The 13,698-nt window shown below is 33.1% G+C and overlaps 1 protein-coding gene across 7 annotated transcripts; it reads left to right on the top strand.

Annotated features, from left to right (window-relative positions):
• Positions 1-40: 40 nt before the first annotated feature.
• ttc41 (tetratricopeptide repeat domain 41) lies at positions 41-12,513 on the top strand. 7 transcript variants are annotated; one of them, XM_087245707.1, is made up of 18 exons: positions 67-138; positions 394-931; positions 1,046-1,143; positions 1,492-1,672; positions 2,261-2,472; positions 3,458-3,621; positions 4,410-4,872; positions 5,170-5,406; positions 5,869-6,025; positions 6,139-6,272; positions 8,460-8,587; positions 8,672-8,852; positions 8,973-9,123; positions 9,940-10,089; positions 10,204-10,325; positions 11,539-11,665; positions 11,737-11,780; positions 11,854-12,130. In XM_087245707.1, exons 2-18 carry the CDS (start codon positions 432-434, stop codon positions 11,991-11,993), a joined length of 3,189 nt encoding a protein of 1,062 aa, XP_087101833.1. In that variant the 5' UTR covers positions 67-138; positions 394-431; the 3' UTR covers positions 11,994-12,130. The 7 variants fall into 7 exon arrangements, with proteins under 7 accessions (NP_001429318.1, NP_001429319.1, XP_087101833.1 ...); XM_087245706.1 differs by having other exon boundaries at positions 67-296; XM_087245705.1 differs by having other exon boundaries at positions 11,737-12,513.
• The last annotated feature ends 1,185 nt before the right edge of the window (positions 12,514-13,698 follow it).

The raw sequence follows: 13,698 nt of genomic DNA, 5'->3' as shown, positions 1-13,698 counted from the left end.
TTGTTTTCAGCTTTAAACAGAATGGGGAGGAAACGTAACTAGGCGATTCAGAATCAGATTTAAGTTACGTTTACCTTAGCAACCAGTTGTTGACCACTTCAAAGACTTCAAAGACAAGTTTTTAACCTAAAACGTTTGGTAGTTGAATAAATATAATGTTTTATTGTTTATTTAACTTGTGTTTTTGCATTTGTGTTGTTTAATGTAACTATAAATACTTCTGAAACTAGTATCTAGTTAATAATAGTTCAAAATAGTTCTGGAAAAAAATGCATGGATTAAACATCCAAGGAGAGGTTGACAGCCCGTCTCTTCAGCCTTACCTATGTTATGTTCCAGATGATCTCCAAGAAGATTTGTTTTACCTGAAATACAATATATTTTCTCATCTAGATGCACTTTGTCAGACAAGAGGAACCTGTTTCAGACCTATGGACTTGCAGAGGAGCAAACAAGACAGGGATGATGCAAATAATCATAAAAATGACTCTGATCTCTTTGACCAGCAGCTGAAAATCAGTTTGGATCTCGTAGACCGCTCATCATTTTTCATTTGTCTGCTTGGACACAGCTATGGACAGTGTCTTCCTGATATCGAATCATGTTCTTCATCTGAAGTTGTTAGAAAGCTAAATATTGCTGCAAGTTCTGGTTACCCTTGGGTTTTGGAGGATGAGTATCGCACATGTAGCCTGACAGAGCTGGAGATCACCAAAGCAGCCTTCATTGACAACCATAGACTCTGCTTCTTTTATTTTAAAGACTACACACCACAGGATACTGAAGATGATGATGATGATGATGATAATGATGATGATGGGAGTGAAGAAATGAGCATCTTCTTAGACATGCTGTCCAAGCAAAGCCAACGTGAGAGACAGAGACTGAGAGATCTGAAAAGAAGAATCATAAATCACTGTCTTCCTGTCAGGTTTGAGGATATAGGCAAAAATGTCTTACAAATTAACTTGAATGTGTATTATCTATTTTATCTTGGGTGTTTTAAATACACAACCTTTATTTCCTCCTTTTAACTTTATGACAGATTTTTCAGAAACCAGTATGAACTTGGGGAGATGATCAGGAAGGACTGGGAAGAGGTCATTAGTAAAATTTCTAAGGATTCAAAACATTTAATCTCAGGTAAGTCTGCAAATCTGGACATTTTGGAGTACTTAATGGAGTTTTAATATGATTTTATTACACTATGACAAAAAATCGGATCAAAATAAGATGTAATTTGCTGTAATAATTTATTTTTACAGATGTTTAACCATATTTTGAGACTGTTAAATGAAAAATACAAATATAAATTATGGGAATGTACTTTTTAATTTTCTACAAGGGCATTATCTCTTTTTCTACTCTTCTTCCTTTGTATTTTTAATACATTTTACATTTATGATATTTAAAAATCAATAATATAATATGTCATAATGATTATATGTATTTTATTTTGATTATGTGTATGTATTCGTACCTGTGTTTTAGGATGGCAGGATTCATTCGATCTGCATTCTCATAAGAGCTATTCACGTGCATTGTGCAATTGGTTTGTTCCCTCAGTTCCAGCCACAGAAACATTGAATGCATTTGACAAATTTCTACATCCTGTAACCCACAATGCTAAATATGAGACACATGCAAAAAACCCAGGAGCTCTTTTCAATAGGTAAGACGATAAAAACCAAATAAATCGTGCACACTCAGTTGGATTAGCATATATATGAAGTCAGATTCATTAAATCTCCTGTGAATTTTGTTCCATTTTTGAATGTTTCCCGAATGATGTTTAACAGAGCAAGGAGATTTTTACAGTATTTCCTGTAATATGTTTTCTTCTGGAGAAAGTCTTATTTCTTTTATTTTGGCTGTAATAAAATCAGTTTTAATTTTTTCATAAACTATTTTAAGGTAAAAATTATTAGCCCCCAATATTTTTTCCATCATGCCATTGTTACACAATGACTTGCCTGATTACTTAACTTTCCTAGTTAACCTAAGTAACCTAGTGAAGTCTTTAAGCTGAATACTAGTATCTTGAAAAATATCCAGTGACAAAATGATGTACTGTCATCAAAGCAAATATAAAATAAATCATTTATTAGAAATGAGCTATTAAAATGATTACGTTTAGAAATGTGTTGAAAAAAACACATAATAAACACAAATTGTGGAAAAAATATAATTCAAATTTAACAGGAGGACTAATAATTCTGACTTAAACTCTATATGAAGTCAAATTCTTACCTGTTTTCAGTGACCTGAACGACTCTGAGAAGTCTGTCTTAGTAATAAGTGGTGAAAGGGGATGTGGGAAGTCGACTCTGGCAGCTTGGTGCCTGCAAACCTTTTCAGAGCAGAATCCAGATCTTCCAGTCATCCGTCACTTCTGTGGAACCAGCACATCCAGCACTGACGTCAGATCCTTGCTTAGACTGTGTACTGCTCAACTTCGAAAAGCACATAATGGTAAAATGCCTCATTTTCCAGCAGAATGGTGTTTTTTTTTCAATCAACTCTTATTTTTTTGGTGTCTGAAAGGGTTTGTTTAAGGATCTGTTGTCCCATAACCTCTCCTTTGAGACCCAACAATGTTCTGATTGGTCCGATCAAGGCTGTCTATTGTGATTAATCAGCCACTTACAACACATGTCTGAAACAAAAAGTAACCATCTGGAAGTGCATGCAAAGTGGATTTTCTTTAATTCTGAGTGAGGAAAACATTGTCATCTTGACATTTCATCATAAAAGAACCAAACTCGTTCAGGCTTCAGCTAGAATTACACTGTTTGGAGGGTCAAAATAGATGTTATTTGTGAGCAGCCAATGAAGCGTGACTGGCGTTATGCTAAATTATTACAAATAGGTTTGTGCAAGAAGTAAAACTAAAAATATCGATGACTAGTATCAGGTGCAGAATAGTGGCTTTCTTTTAAGAGACAATAACTCATTTATAAAACATTTCTTTTGCATGCTTGAAATTTTGCAGAGCTTTGAAAATACCATATTAAACATCAAAAGTAACATTCAAAAAGTGTAGTACACTGTAAAAAAATCAGTTTGTTAACGGTTTCTGTATTTTGTTATTCACAGATGTTTTCTGTTTATTTTGGGTTATGAATTTCATTGTTTTTAGCTCTGTCTACTCTTGATGTTTTTAATACCATTTTTACCAGTTTTTTTCTAGTTTACCAGTATTTTTATTGCCAGGCTATTGTACCACAATTTTAATACAGATCCAGACAACCAAATAAAAAAGGCAATAAAAGTCACCTTTTCAAACTGTTTAAAATCAAATGTTGTTGTGGGTAAGATCAAGGTTTCATAATGCCATTCAAAAACACAAATAAAAAAACATGAATCACAAAATATGGAAAACTGTTAATTTACGGATGTTTATACTGTGTAGTCCATAATAAACTCATTATTCAGAGAGTGTAAATTATTTCTGCAGGTGATTCTCCAGATTGGGATGAAAGTTTAGAGAACACTTCTGAGTTTGAGTATCTCCATCGGGCGGTCCAGGCATTTACTGCAGCCCTGAATCTCAGGCCTTGTATTCTTCTTATAGATGGGATTGACCTTCTGACAGAAACACTTGGACTTTCAAAGCAAGAGGTGATCCTTCAGTTCCCTTTCCTGCATGGTTTACTTAAGCACACTGCAAAAAAGCTTTTGTTACTTACAGTTTTGTCTTAAATCAAGAAGCTTTCTAGAAAAGTAAAAAATATTGTTTTGTTTTCTGAAATAAGCCGTCAAAATTAGGGGAAAGCAAACTAATTTTGTTTTCAGATTGAAAGCAGGTTATACTCACCCCATTGGCATATACCTTTTCTTATTTTAAGGAAAATAATATTCATTTATTCATTCATTTATTTTATTTTCGGCTTAGTCCCTTTATTAATCTGGGGTTGTCACAGCGGAATGAACCGCCAACTTATCCAGCATATGTTTTACGCAGCGGATGCCCTTCCAGCTGTAACCCATCACTGGAAAACATCCATACACACTCATTCACACACATACACTACAGACAATTTAGCCAATTCATCTACAGCACATGTTTTTGGGCTTGTGGGGGAATTCGGAGCACCAGGAGGAAACCCACGCCAGCACAGGGAGAACATGCAAACTCCAAAGAGAAATGCCAACTGACCCAGCCAAGCTCGAACCAGTGACCCTCTTGCTGTGATGCTATTGTGCTACCCATTGTGCCACCGTTTTACCAAAAGAAATATTATTATTATTATTTTTTAGTTTAACATAATTTTGATGGCTTATTAATGGAAAACAACAAAATATTTTTTGATTTTTGGACTAGAAACAAGACAAAAACTATAAGTAAGAAAAGCGGAGCAGCCTTTTTAAAATCTGAAACAACTAAAGATCCTACTTTTGTCTTCCAGGTGAAATCGCTACAATGGCTGCCAGCTGTTCTGCCTCCCTTCTGCAAAATGATCATCACTACAACTTTCACTGACCTCACTCACAAAAGTTTCTCCTGCAGGACCGATGTCCAGATTCTCAAGTGTCCCCCTTTCCCAGATCCTAGTGTTCAGCTCAGCATTTTGCTTAAACATCTGTTTTTACCTTCCCAGGAGCCTCCAAGTGTTGTTTTGCAAAGAATGGTGCGTAAGTGCCGCTCACCAGCCTTTTTAGCGCTCGTTGGAACAGAATTGCGGACGTGTGGGGTGTTAAGGAAGAAAGAGGAAGAGATGGAGCTGCTGAAGGAGTATGCCGAGGCTGATTCAGTTCCTGAGCTCTGGGTGAAAGTCATTCATCGCTGGGTGAAAGATTACAGCAGATCTGCTCCATCAGAAGATGTTACTTCTTCTAAAGTCACAGAAACTCATACATCACCCAGTGAGGGTAACTCATTTTTTTGAATTATGAATTTTCACAATAATAGAGATATAACTAAACATGTTCCAAAAATTTGACAAGCAAAGAAAAACTTAAAACAAAAGAGGAAAATGTTCAGGTTATAAATAAAACAGGACTACCTCAAATAAAACAGAATAGGGGTAAAAAAATAAAATAAAATAAAATAAAAAACAGTGTAAAAACAGTAACTTACAGTAACTTACTTGCATTTTTGGTTTTATACTGTATTTTGTTTAAGAATCAATTAAACTGTCTGTCTAAAATGAATTTCCTCATCTGTAGGTCTGTCAGGCTGGGTTTGGGACACGCTCTGTCTCATTCATATGTCCCGTGCGCTTACTGAAGCTCAGGTTCTGGTTTTGTTGGAAGATCTTGGCTATTGGGGTCATCTGAGAGTCCAGGTGTTGGAATGGGCCCGACTGCGCTCTGCTATTTGGCCTTGGATTCAGGAGAAAGCAAGTGGTCTTCTGATTATCAAGCAAAAGTCTCTCAGCCTGGCTATGAACCTGTTGTTGAATGGTGAGAATGACTTTATGTTATTTGTCTGATTATTTTTTTGAATAATATTTAAAACTTGCCACGTGAATGCTATATAGTGAAAATAAAATAAACAAAAAAAATAAGAATAAGAAATGAGAAAAATATAATGTATTAGGAACATGTTTACACAGAAATACGCTATTTTACAAATAAGTTAAATATTTTTTAAATAATTCAATTAAATAGTATGAACATTATTATTATTATTATTATTATTATTATTATTATTATTATTAACATTTGTTACAAAATATATTTTATAATAAAGTAATTATTTACAAAATAAACATTTAAAAAATACCAAAAAAACAAACAAACAAAAAACAAAAACAAAAAAATATATGCATTTTCATAAATGTTAAGTAGCAAACCCTTTTTAAAATATGAAACCGAATATGAATTTGTGTTTTTAAAGAGTGCTCTTGTCTCTTTTACTTTAAGGTACAGAGGGTCAAAACACCTACCATCAGATTCTCGCTACATTTTTTCAGAAGTCCAATTCAGACATTAGCTGGGCACAAAAGATGGAGGAGATTCCTTGGCATTTCATTCAAACTAGTTCATTTAAAGAGCTGCACGAATTCCTCATCAATCCAGCGTATGATTACTCCAACTAATCTTTGAGTAGAAAATATTTAGCATGTTTTCAGTCAACACTGATGTTTATAGACATATAGAATTATCAATATCAAATCTCCTTTTTTTCCACAGTACTGTAGAGTTTTTGTCAAGCAACCTAAAGCGCTATCCACACTTGTCAACTGATGTTATACATTACTGGACGCTACTAAGAAAAAAAGGATTTGACCCTGTGGTGTCATTCCAGAATCTGATAACTCAGACTTGTAAGTATCTTAATTGTAAAACAAGCTGTTTTTAATATTATATGCAATGGCATTTAGACGTCACATTCAGTAACCTGGGACCCTTGGTAAATGAGCAAAGAAGGCTGTGAAAGGTTAAAATATTAACGAAAACACATCTTTGTTAAATATACAGTTTAGGTCAGAATTATTAGCCCCCTTTGAATTTTTTTTCTTCTTTTTTAAATATAACCCAAATGATGTGTAACAGAGGAAGGAAATTTTCACAGTATGTCTGATAATATTTTTTCTTCTGGAAAAAGTCTTGTTTGTTTTATTTCGGCTAGAATAAAAGCAGTTTTTAATTTTTTAATCAACATTTTAGGGACAAAATTATTAGCCCCTTTGAGCTATATTTTTTTTTTGATAATCTTCAGAACAAACCATTGTTATAAAATAACTTGCCTAATTACTCTTTCTTGTCTAGTTAACCTAATTAACTTAGTTAAGCCTTTAAATGTCACTTTAAGCCGTATAGAAGTGTCTTAAAAATATCTAGTGAAATATTATTAACTGACATCATTGCAAAGATAAAATAAATCATTTATTAGAAATGAGTTATTAAAATTATTATGTTTAGAAATGTGTTGAAAAAAATCTTCTCTCCGTTAAACAGAAATTGGGGAAAAAAGAAACAAGCGGTCTAATAATTCAGGGGGGCTAATAATTATGACTTTAACTGTATATGTACCACAATCTATTGGCAACTTCATAAATTCAAATGAGCAAAATATTTTATAATTATATTGCCGTTGATATTTTACATTTTTAGTACCATGATCTGTTGCCTATAGATATGAGTAAATGCACAAGTCAGACTTACACACTCATTCATCACAATGGGTAAATTCAAAGAACACAGCTGTTATCTGTGGCAAACGTTTATTGAGCTTTGCAAAATGGAAAGTGGCTGTGAAAACTAGCATAAACACTGAAAATGGCACCATTAGGGCAATTATTAAGAATCTCTAATCAAATGTATTAAGAATCAGTCTGAAGCTTTCAGGAGGATGATTTCACTGCAAAAAAATGCTTAGACTTAGATTTGTTTCTTGTTTTTAGTCCAGATATCTAAAAATCCTTAAATCAAGAAGCATTTTCTAGACAAGCAAAAAGTGTTGTCTTGTTTTAAGTTTTTTTTTCTTTGACATAAGATCTTGCTTCTTGCTTATTGATTTAAGTTTTTTTTTTTTTTTGATATTTAGACTAGAAAGAAGACAAAAAAAAATCTAAGTTTACAGTGTTGAGTAGACAAAAAAATCTCCCGAGAATCACAGCTGAGAACTGCAGATGTTAGTTGGGTCTTGGGGTCAAAAATTCTCCAAAACTGGCAATCTGACGTCACCAACATCCAAAAATAAACTCAAGTGTCTTCAGATCAAAAGGCTAAACAATAAGTAGATTTTTCCCAGCCTTCATTACTGATATTTACAAATGGTGGCAATATTATTACAGTTCATTGAACATGTATTATACACTTAAACATTTCGGATAGACACTATATATTGTATAACTGATTATATAAGATTTGAAATATCTTTCAATTAACAGTTTCTGTGTTGTGTAGTTCAGTTTTCTGTTTATTTACGGTTGTAAATTGCATTATGGGACTTTGATCTCTGCTCTGTCGACTTTTAATGTTGAAAGTTCAACTCTACAGTTTAACAAAGTGACTTTCATTGACATTTTAGTTGTTTGAAATAATATAACGTTTAAAAAATAATATAGAGAGAAATAAAATAACAGAAAATGTACTGGCAGTTTATTACAAGGATTTTGGATAATAAAAATATACAACACAACCAAGACAATATATCACTTTAATGCTATTTATTTTTTTTAATTTTCAAGGTCAAAGATTGTAGCAAGAAAGATTTAGGTTCCATAATGCAATTCAAAAGCATAAATAAATAAAGACAGGAATCCCAAAATTTGGAAAACGGCTAATTTACAGATATTTTTACAGTGTATTTATGTTTATATGCTGTGTCCACCCTGTACCTATTAATCTCTTAACTCTTCTGATTTTGAATGTACTGTAGTAACAATATACACCTTTTGTTAAGCTGCTTTTGAATGATAATTAATGACAAGCGCAACACAAATAAAAAATAAAAATATATTAGTGAGGGTCAGTGTATATCTTTAAATTAAGCTGATCTTTCATAGATGCTGACACTCCAGATCCCAGTCGTTTATCAAGATTATCATTATTCTGCTCAAAAGTTCTGCTATATATGGGTGAGATGAGGACAACTGAGGAGATGCTATTACAAGCAGATCAAATTCTGCAAAAGGTAAAATATAAGAAATTATCAGAAATTGCATGCATTCAGAAATGAGTTTGTAAGAGTGAATCCTTGTATATCCTTGATTGACAGACTGTAGAGCTCGATAGTGACAGTATGAGGTTGCAGCTCAACGTGCAACATATGATGGCAGAGCTTTACGTCCAAATGCATCTGCCGAAAGACATAGAGATGTTTTGCCACAAGGGACTTGAGACAGCCAGGTCTCTTACCGAAGCACATCTCGACAGCGTAGAGGTCAAACTCATAGTTGGTACTAACGTGCATTTCATATTTCATCTTGCATGCGTGTGACTTTTATAAACTGATAAGGAAAGTTATTTTTTTGGCAAGGGAAAATTTGAACACATGTAGGATGAATCTGCTCCCACAGGACAGCTGCTTTGTCGTCTGTGTATGGCGCTGCTGGAGGAAGGACGACTGTTTGCAGTGCCAGAGCTTTTTAGAGAGATCCGCTCTGCCAGATACACGTCTGCCCATCCATGTGCTGAAGGCACTGTAATGATTCTGAAGGCCATTCACAAGTAGGTAAAAAATTAGTGTAATAAAAAAATGTTTTCACTCTAAATTGAATAAAATGTATTTATATTAAACGAAACCATTATGACTGAATGACTAATGACAAAAATTACATTAAATTAAATTTTAAAAATTATAATTTTTTATTAATTTATAAATTAAATAAATTTAATTAAATTATAAATTAAATAAAAAATATATTAATTTATAAATTAAATTAGAAATGTTATTAAAAATGTAATGAAAAATAATTTTAAGAAATTTTTTATTACTTTTATTAAAATTTAAATAAACCAAAAATGTAATTAAATATTATTATATTAATTAATAAATTTCTAATTACATGTAAAATTAAATCTAATATTAAATTAAGTTAAAAAATACATTACATTTTTAATTAATTGTTGAACATGTTTTTTTCTTCATTTTTTTCACTCAAAAATTAATTTGCTGCTTGTTTAAACAACTAATTTAAAATGAACTAAGTTAACGCTGTTCTTGAGTTTTTTTTAATTATTATAATAACTTAATTATTTTGTGTTCAGTCCACTCACATTAGTTTAAGTTGGTACAACATGAAGGAATTGCGTGGAGCCCAGCATTTGTACAGCGTTAGGAACTAAAAAACACACAGCATAGTGTCAGTTATGAATTAATTTAAAGTATATATACTGTAAAAAGTAAATATGATAATGTAAATAAACATATGAAATAACATCTAAATTATTTTATAATGCTACATCTGCATCCATACAGGTTTAAAAATTCTCAATTAAAAGTATGGAAATAATGCACATTTGCATTATTAATTTTTTGTAAAGGTTGAGTTTTGGTGAGCTCAAGAATGCGGAAAGGTGTTTGGAGTCTGCTCTGAAAAGCAGGAGACGCTGGTACGGGCAAGATCATCCTCTGGTAGCAGAAGTGGAGGAGCTGCTTGCAGATCTCTGGGCCAACAATCAAACTAACACAGAGTAAGAGAAAGATGTCTGTTCTGTGCTTACAGTTTTTGTAGTAACCTTAATCTGTTGTTAAACCTTAAGATCGCATCATTTGAATTCAAGATCAATGGCTTGATTTGCTTTTAGATGGACACGGAGGAGGATGGTTGAATTCTACCGCCATGTTATAAGCTCTAAAGAGACTGAGGCTCTGACACTGCAGCTTCCCGTTCTGCATCACAGCCTTGCTGTAGTTCTTATGAAGCTTGGTAAGTGACAAAGAATTGGCCTTCAGAGTTGGCTCTGCTCAGGCCTTGGTTTCGGAGAATCTTCAAAGCTTTGAACCCACTCAAAAGAGCATGGAGATAAATCAATACTTTAGAAAGTGTGCAGAGAACCACTGATCCAATGCAGCACTGTCAGTCAGCAGCTGGAGCCATTCCCGTCTGCAAGTTTGCAATAATTTCTTTTTTCAAATGTTTTCAGCTCTTATTTAGTTTTTATTATAACCAAAGCTGCATTTATTTGATCAAACATACAGTAAAAACAGCAATATTGTGAAATATTAGTACAGGATTCTTAAAACATGCAAGCCAAAAAATGTGTTAGCAGTGTGTTGAAGCTGTCTGTATGCTAAGTAATGATAGAATCATGTTAACAACATGCTAGAAACCTGCCGACACATGCTTAGTGGTGTTAAATCATGCTAGAAACATACTGTGTATGAAATGTTAGAACACGCTAGTATTATGTTAAATCATACTATAAACATGTTAACAGTGTGCTAAATCATGTATGATTCATGCTTATAACATGCTAGAAACATGCCAATACATGCTTAGAGGTTTGTTAAATCATGTTGGAAACATGCAAACAGTATATGAAAATGTGCTGAGTTAAAACACACAAGCAGTGTGTTAAATCATGCAAGAAACATTTTAGCAGTGTGCTAAATCATGTTAGATTCAGGCTAACAACATGCTAAAAACATGCTAACACATCCTTAGTGGTTTATTAAATCAATATGTTTGAAACATACAAACCGTTTATGAAAGCGTGTTGTGTTTAAACATGCTAGCATTATGTTATATCATGCAATAAACATGTTAATAGTGTGCTAAATCATGTTAGAATCAGGCTAACAACATGCTAAAACATGCCATCACATGCGGTGGTGTGTTAAATCATGTTAGAAGCTGTTTAAACATGCTGGACACATGCTAAAACATGATTAAGCATACTAGCAGTGTGGTCAACCATGTTAGAAACATGTTAACAATGTGATTGAAACATGCTAACAATGGCAAAGAACAAGCTAGCGGTATGTAGAAATTCTAGAAACACAACTCTCAAGACATGTTTTTGCTTGTGTTTTGCAAAGCAAGTGGCATAAATTCTCATCTTTATCTAAGCATCACATGATCATAATAAATATCTTGTTTATGACAGATGGTTGATGTATTGTCTGTCTGTAATATACAGGTAAATTGTTGTTATGTAGCTGCAGTACAATGGAGAGGAGAGAAGGTCTGGATCTTCTTCAGAGAGCTGCAGACACACAGATTCAACTCCAGGGCTCTGAACATCTAGTGACGAAAGGCTTTGTGAAGTGAGCTCATTTGTATTACAGTCTTGTGTTATAATTGACTACACAGATAGTTATTTATTTATTTTCAATAGGGTTTCAAAACATGATGTCATTGGACAGAATAAGTGGTCACCGGGTAAGAAATCAAATAGTGGACAACAACAGGCATCGTATTACTACAAGCCACATATTACTCCAAAACTCAACAGGAGCTACTCTGCAGAAACAGCTTTGTCTTGCAAGCAGGGTGAAACTCCGAAAAGGTCATGGACGGCGTCACGGGTCTCTGTATTTGGGCTACAGAGTGACATTAATACTCTACCCCAAAAAGGAAAGGCTGGTTGGTTAGATCGACGTCTGTCTGTTACTAGATCAACTGAACAGGTTTCCCCGGCAAATGCATTATGCAGGAGGAAGCTCATCTAAAAGCACTGAACCAATAGATTAAAACACTAACTTACAGTATATCAAAAATCTGTCACATGATCAGAGCAGATTCTATTCTATTCTATTCTATTCTATTCTATTCTATTCTATTCTATTCTATTCTATTCTATTCTATTCTATTACTCTATTCTATTCCATTCTGTCTTATTCTACTCTATCTTATTCTATTCCATCTTATTCTATTCTATTAAATGATATTATATTATATTCTGTCTTATTATATTCTGTTATATTCTATCTTATTCTATTTTATCTTATTCTGCTCTATTCTATTACTCTGTTCTATTCTATCTAATTCTATTCTATGTTATTCTATTCTGTTCTATTCTATCTTATTCTATTCTATTCTGTTATATTCTATTCAAAATAGCCAGAGATCTATTTTTAGCTGTAATTGAGCTACTTGCGGTATTAACTATACATCCTACATAACCCATTATTATTGTTTTTAACTCAGTGTTATTCGTATTAAAATAGGTCTTGTGTTCATAACACTTGTTTGTATTTATAACACTTAGATTTATTGTTACATTAAGTATAATTAATACATATAAAATTAATAAACATATTATAAACAAAATGAAAGTGGCAGAAAAAAAGTAAATATATCTGCCTGTTTGTCTGTTATGGAGTCAGAACAGTCGCAAAAATGATACATTTGTATTCATAAAATTAGTAAAGTAAAAACACAATTCATAAATCCACAACTTTAATTCATAAATTCATCAATAGGGTATATGCAGAAGTATGCAGAAGGACTTTTAATTTTGCAGTAATCTGGGTCAATTAACTGTTTGCAGTTACAAAATCTGCACGTTTAAGGTCTGTTTTCCTTACGAATCAATGATCTCCACTGCCTGATAGATATACGATATAAAGTGGGTCTCAGATTGTACAAGAAGCATTACATTAAATTACATTTTCTCGTGCCATGTCTTTAAAATATGAACATTCATTTTGCTCCAGTATTTTCAGCTGTGTTTCTGCAGTAGCCTGCTGATACTGACAGGAGCATGCATGTAAATGGCTTTTCATCTCGGTTTACGCTTCGACAACTAAATGAATGCTGAAGTCTATTGAACTGATCATATTTTAATTACATTACAACATCGATGCTGTAAAAGGAATTGTATAAAATTTTAAAAAGTCACATTAACCGTTCACCGGAAGTTTATTGGTATGGGAAGAAAACAGTAGATGAGCAAATACCCTATTCAAATGTAAAAAGCAAAAATATTTCCCAAACGCTCACACATATCTTAAAAACATTTAAAATGGATTAAAATGGTTCTTGGGTTACTTTCCTCATGCATTTGTGAACATGTTAGATGTATTTATGAACCCCTGAATGTGCATTGGAAAGTGCTCCCAAGAATATGGAGTCCTTTAAATTTGTGTGGGGTATTTTTAAGACCTTTCTGGCAGGACATGATTCGATACAAATCTTTTTTTGGAGGAGTTGTGGATTTATGAATAGTGCTGTGCATTTATGAATTTTATAAACGCAAATGTATTGTTTTTGAGACTGATCTGGCTCCATAGTCTGTCCGTCATAGTTGTTTTCACGAGACTTTTATTTTGAAAATGATTGGCACTGGAAACTTGGT

The sequence above is a fragment of the Danio rerio genome, chromosome 4 (assembly GCF_052040795.2).
Source record: "Danio rerio strain M-AB ecotype USA chromosome 4, GRCz13ab, whole genome shotgun sequence".
NCBI lineage: Eukaryota > Metazoa > Chordata > Actinopteri > Cypriniformes > Danionidae > Danio > Danio rerio.
Note: the sequence above shows the minus strand (reverse complement) of the source record. Positions and strands in the feature narration are given on the sequence as shown.

Bases quoted from the DNA above. Each gene is read 5' to 3' on its own strand.
- ttc41 (NM_001442389.1), top strand. From the start codon at position 270: ATGCATGGATTAAACATCCAAGGAGAGGTTGACAGCCCGTCTCTTCAG. The intron at 2,473-3,457 runs GTAAAATGCCTC...TTATTTCTGCAG, and splicing joins ACTTCGAAAAGCACATAATG to GTGATTCTCCAGATTGGGAT. The intron at 5,407-5,868 runs GTGAGAATGACT...TTTTACTTTAAG, and splicing joins TATGAACCTGTTGTTGAATG to GTACAGAGGGTCAAAACACC.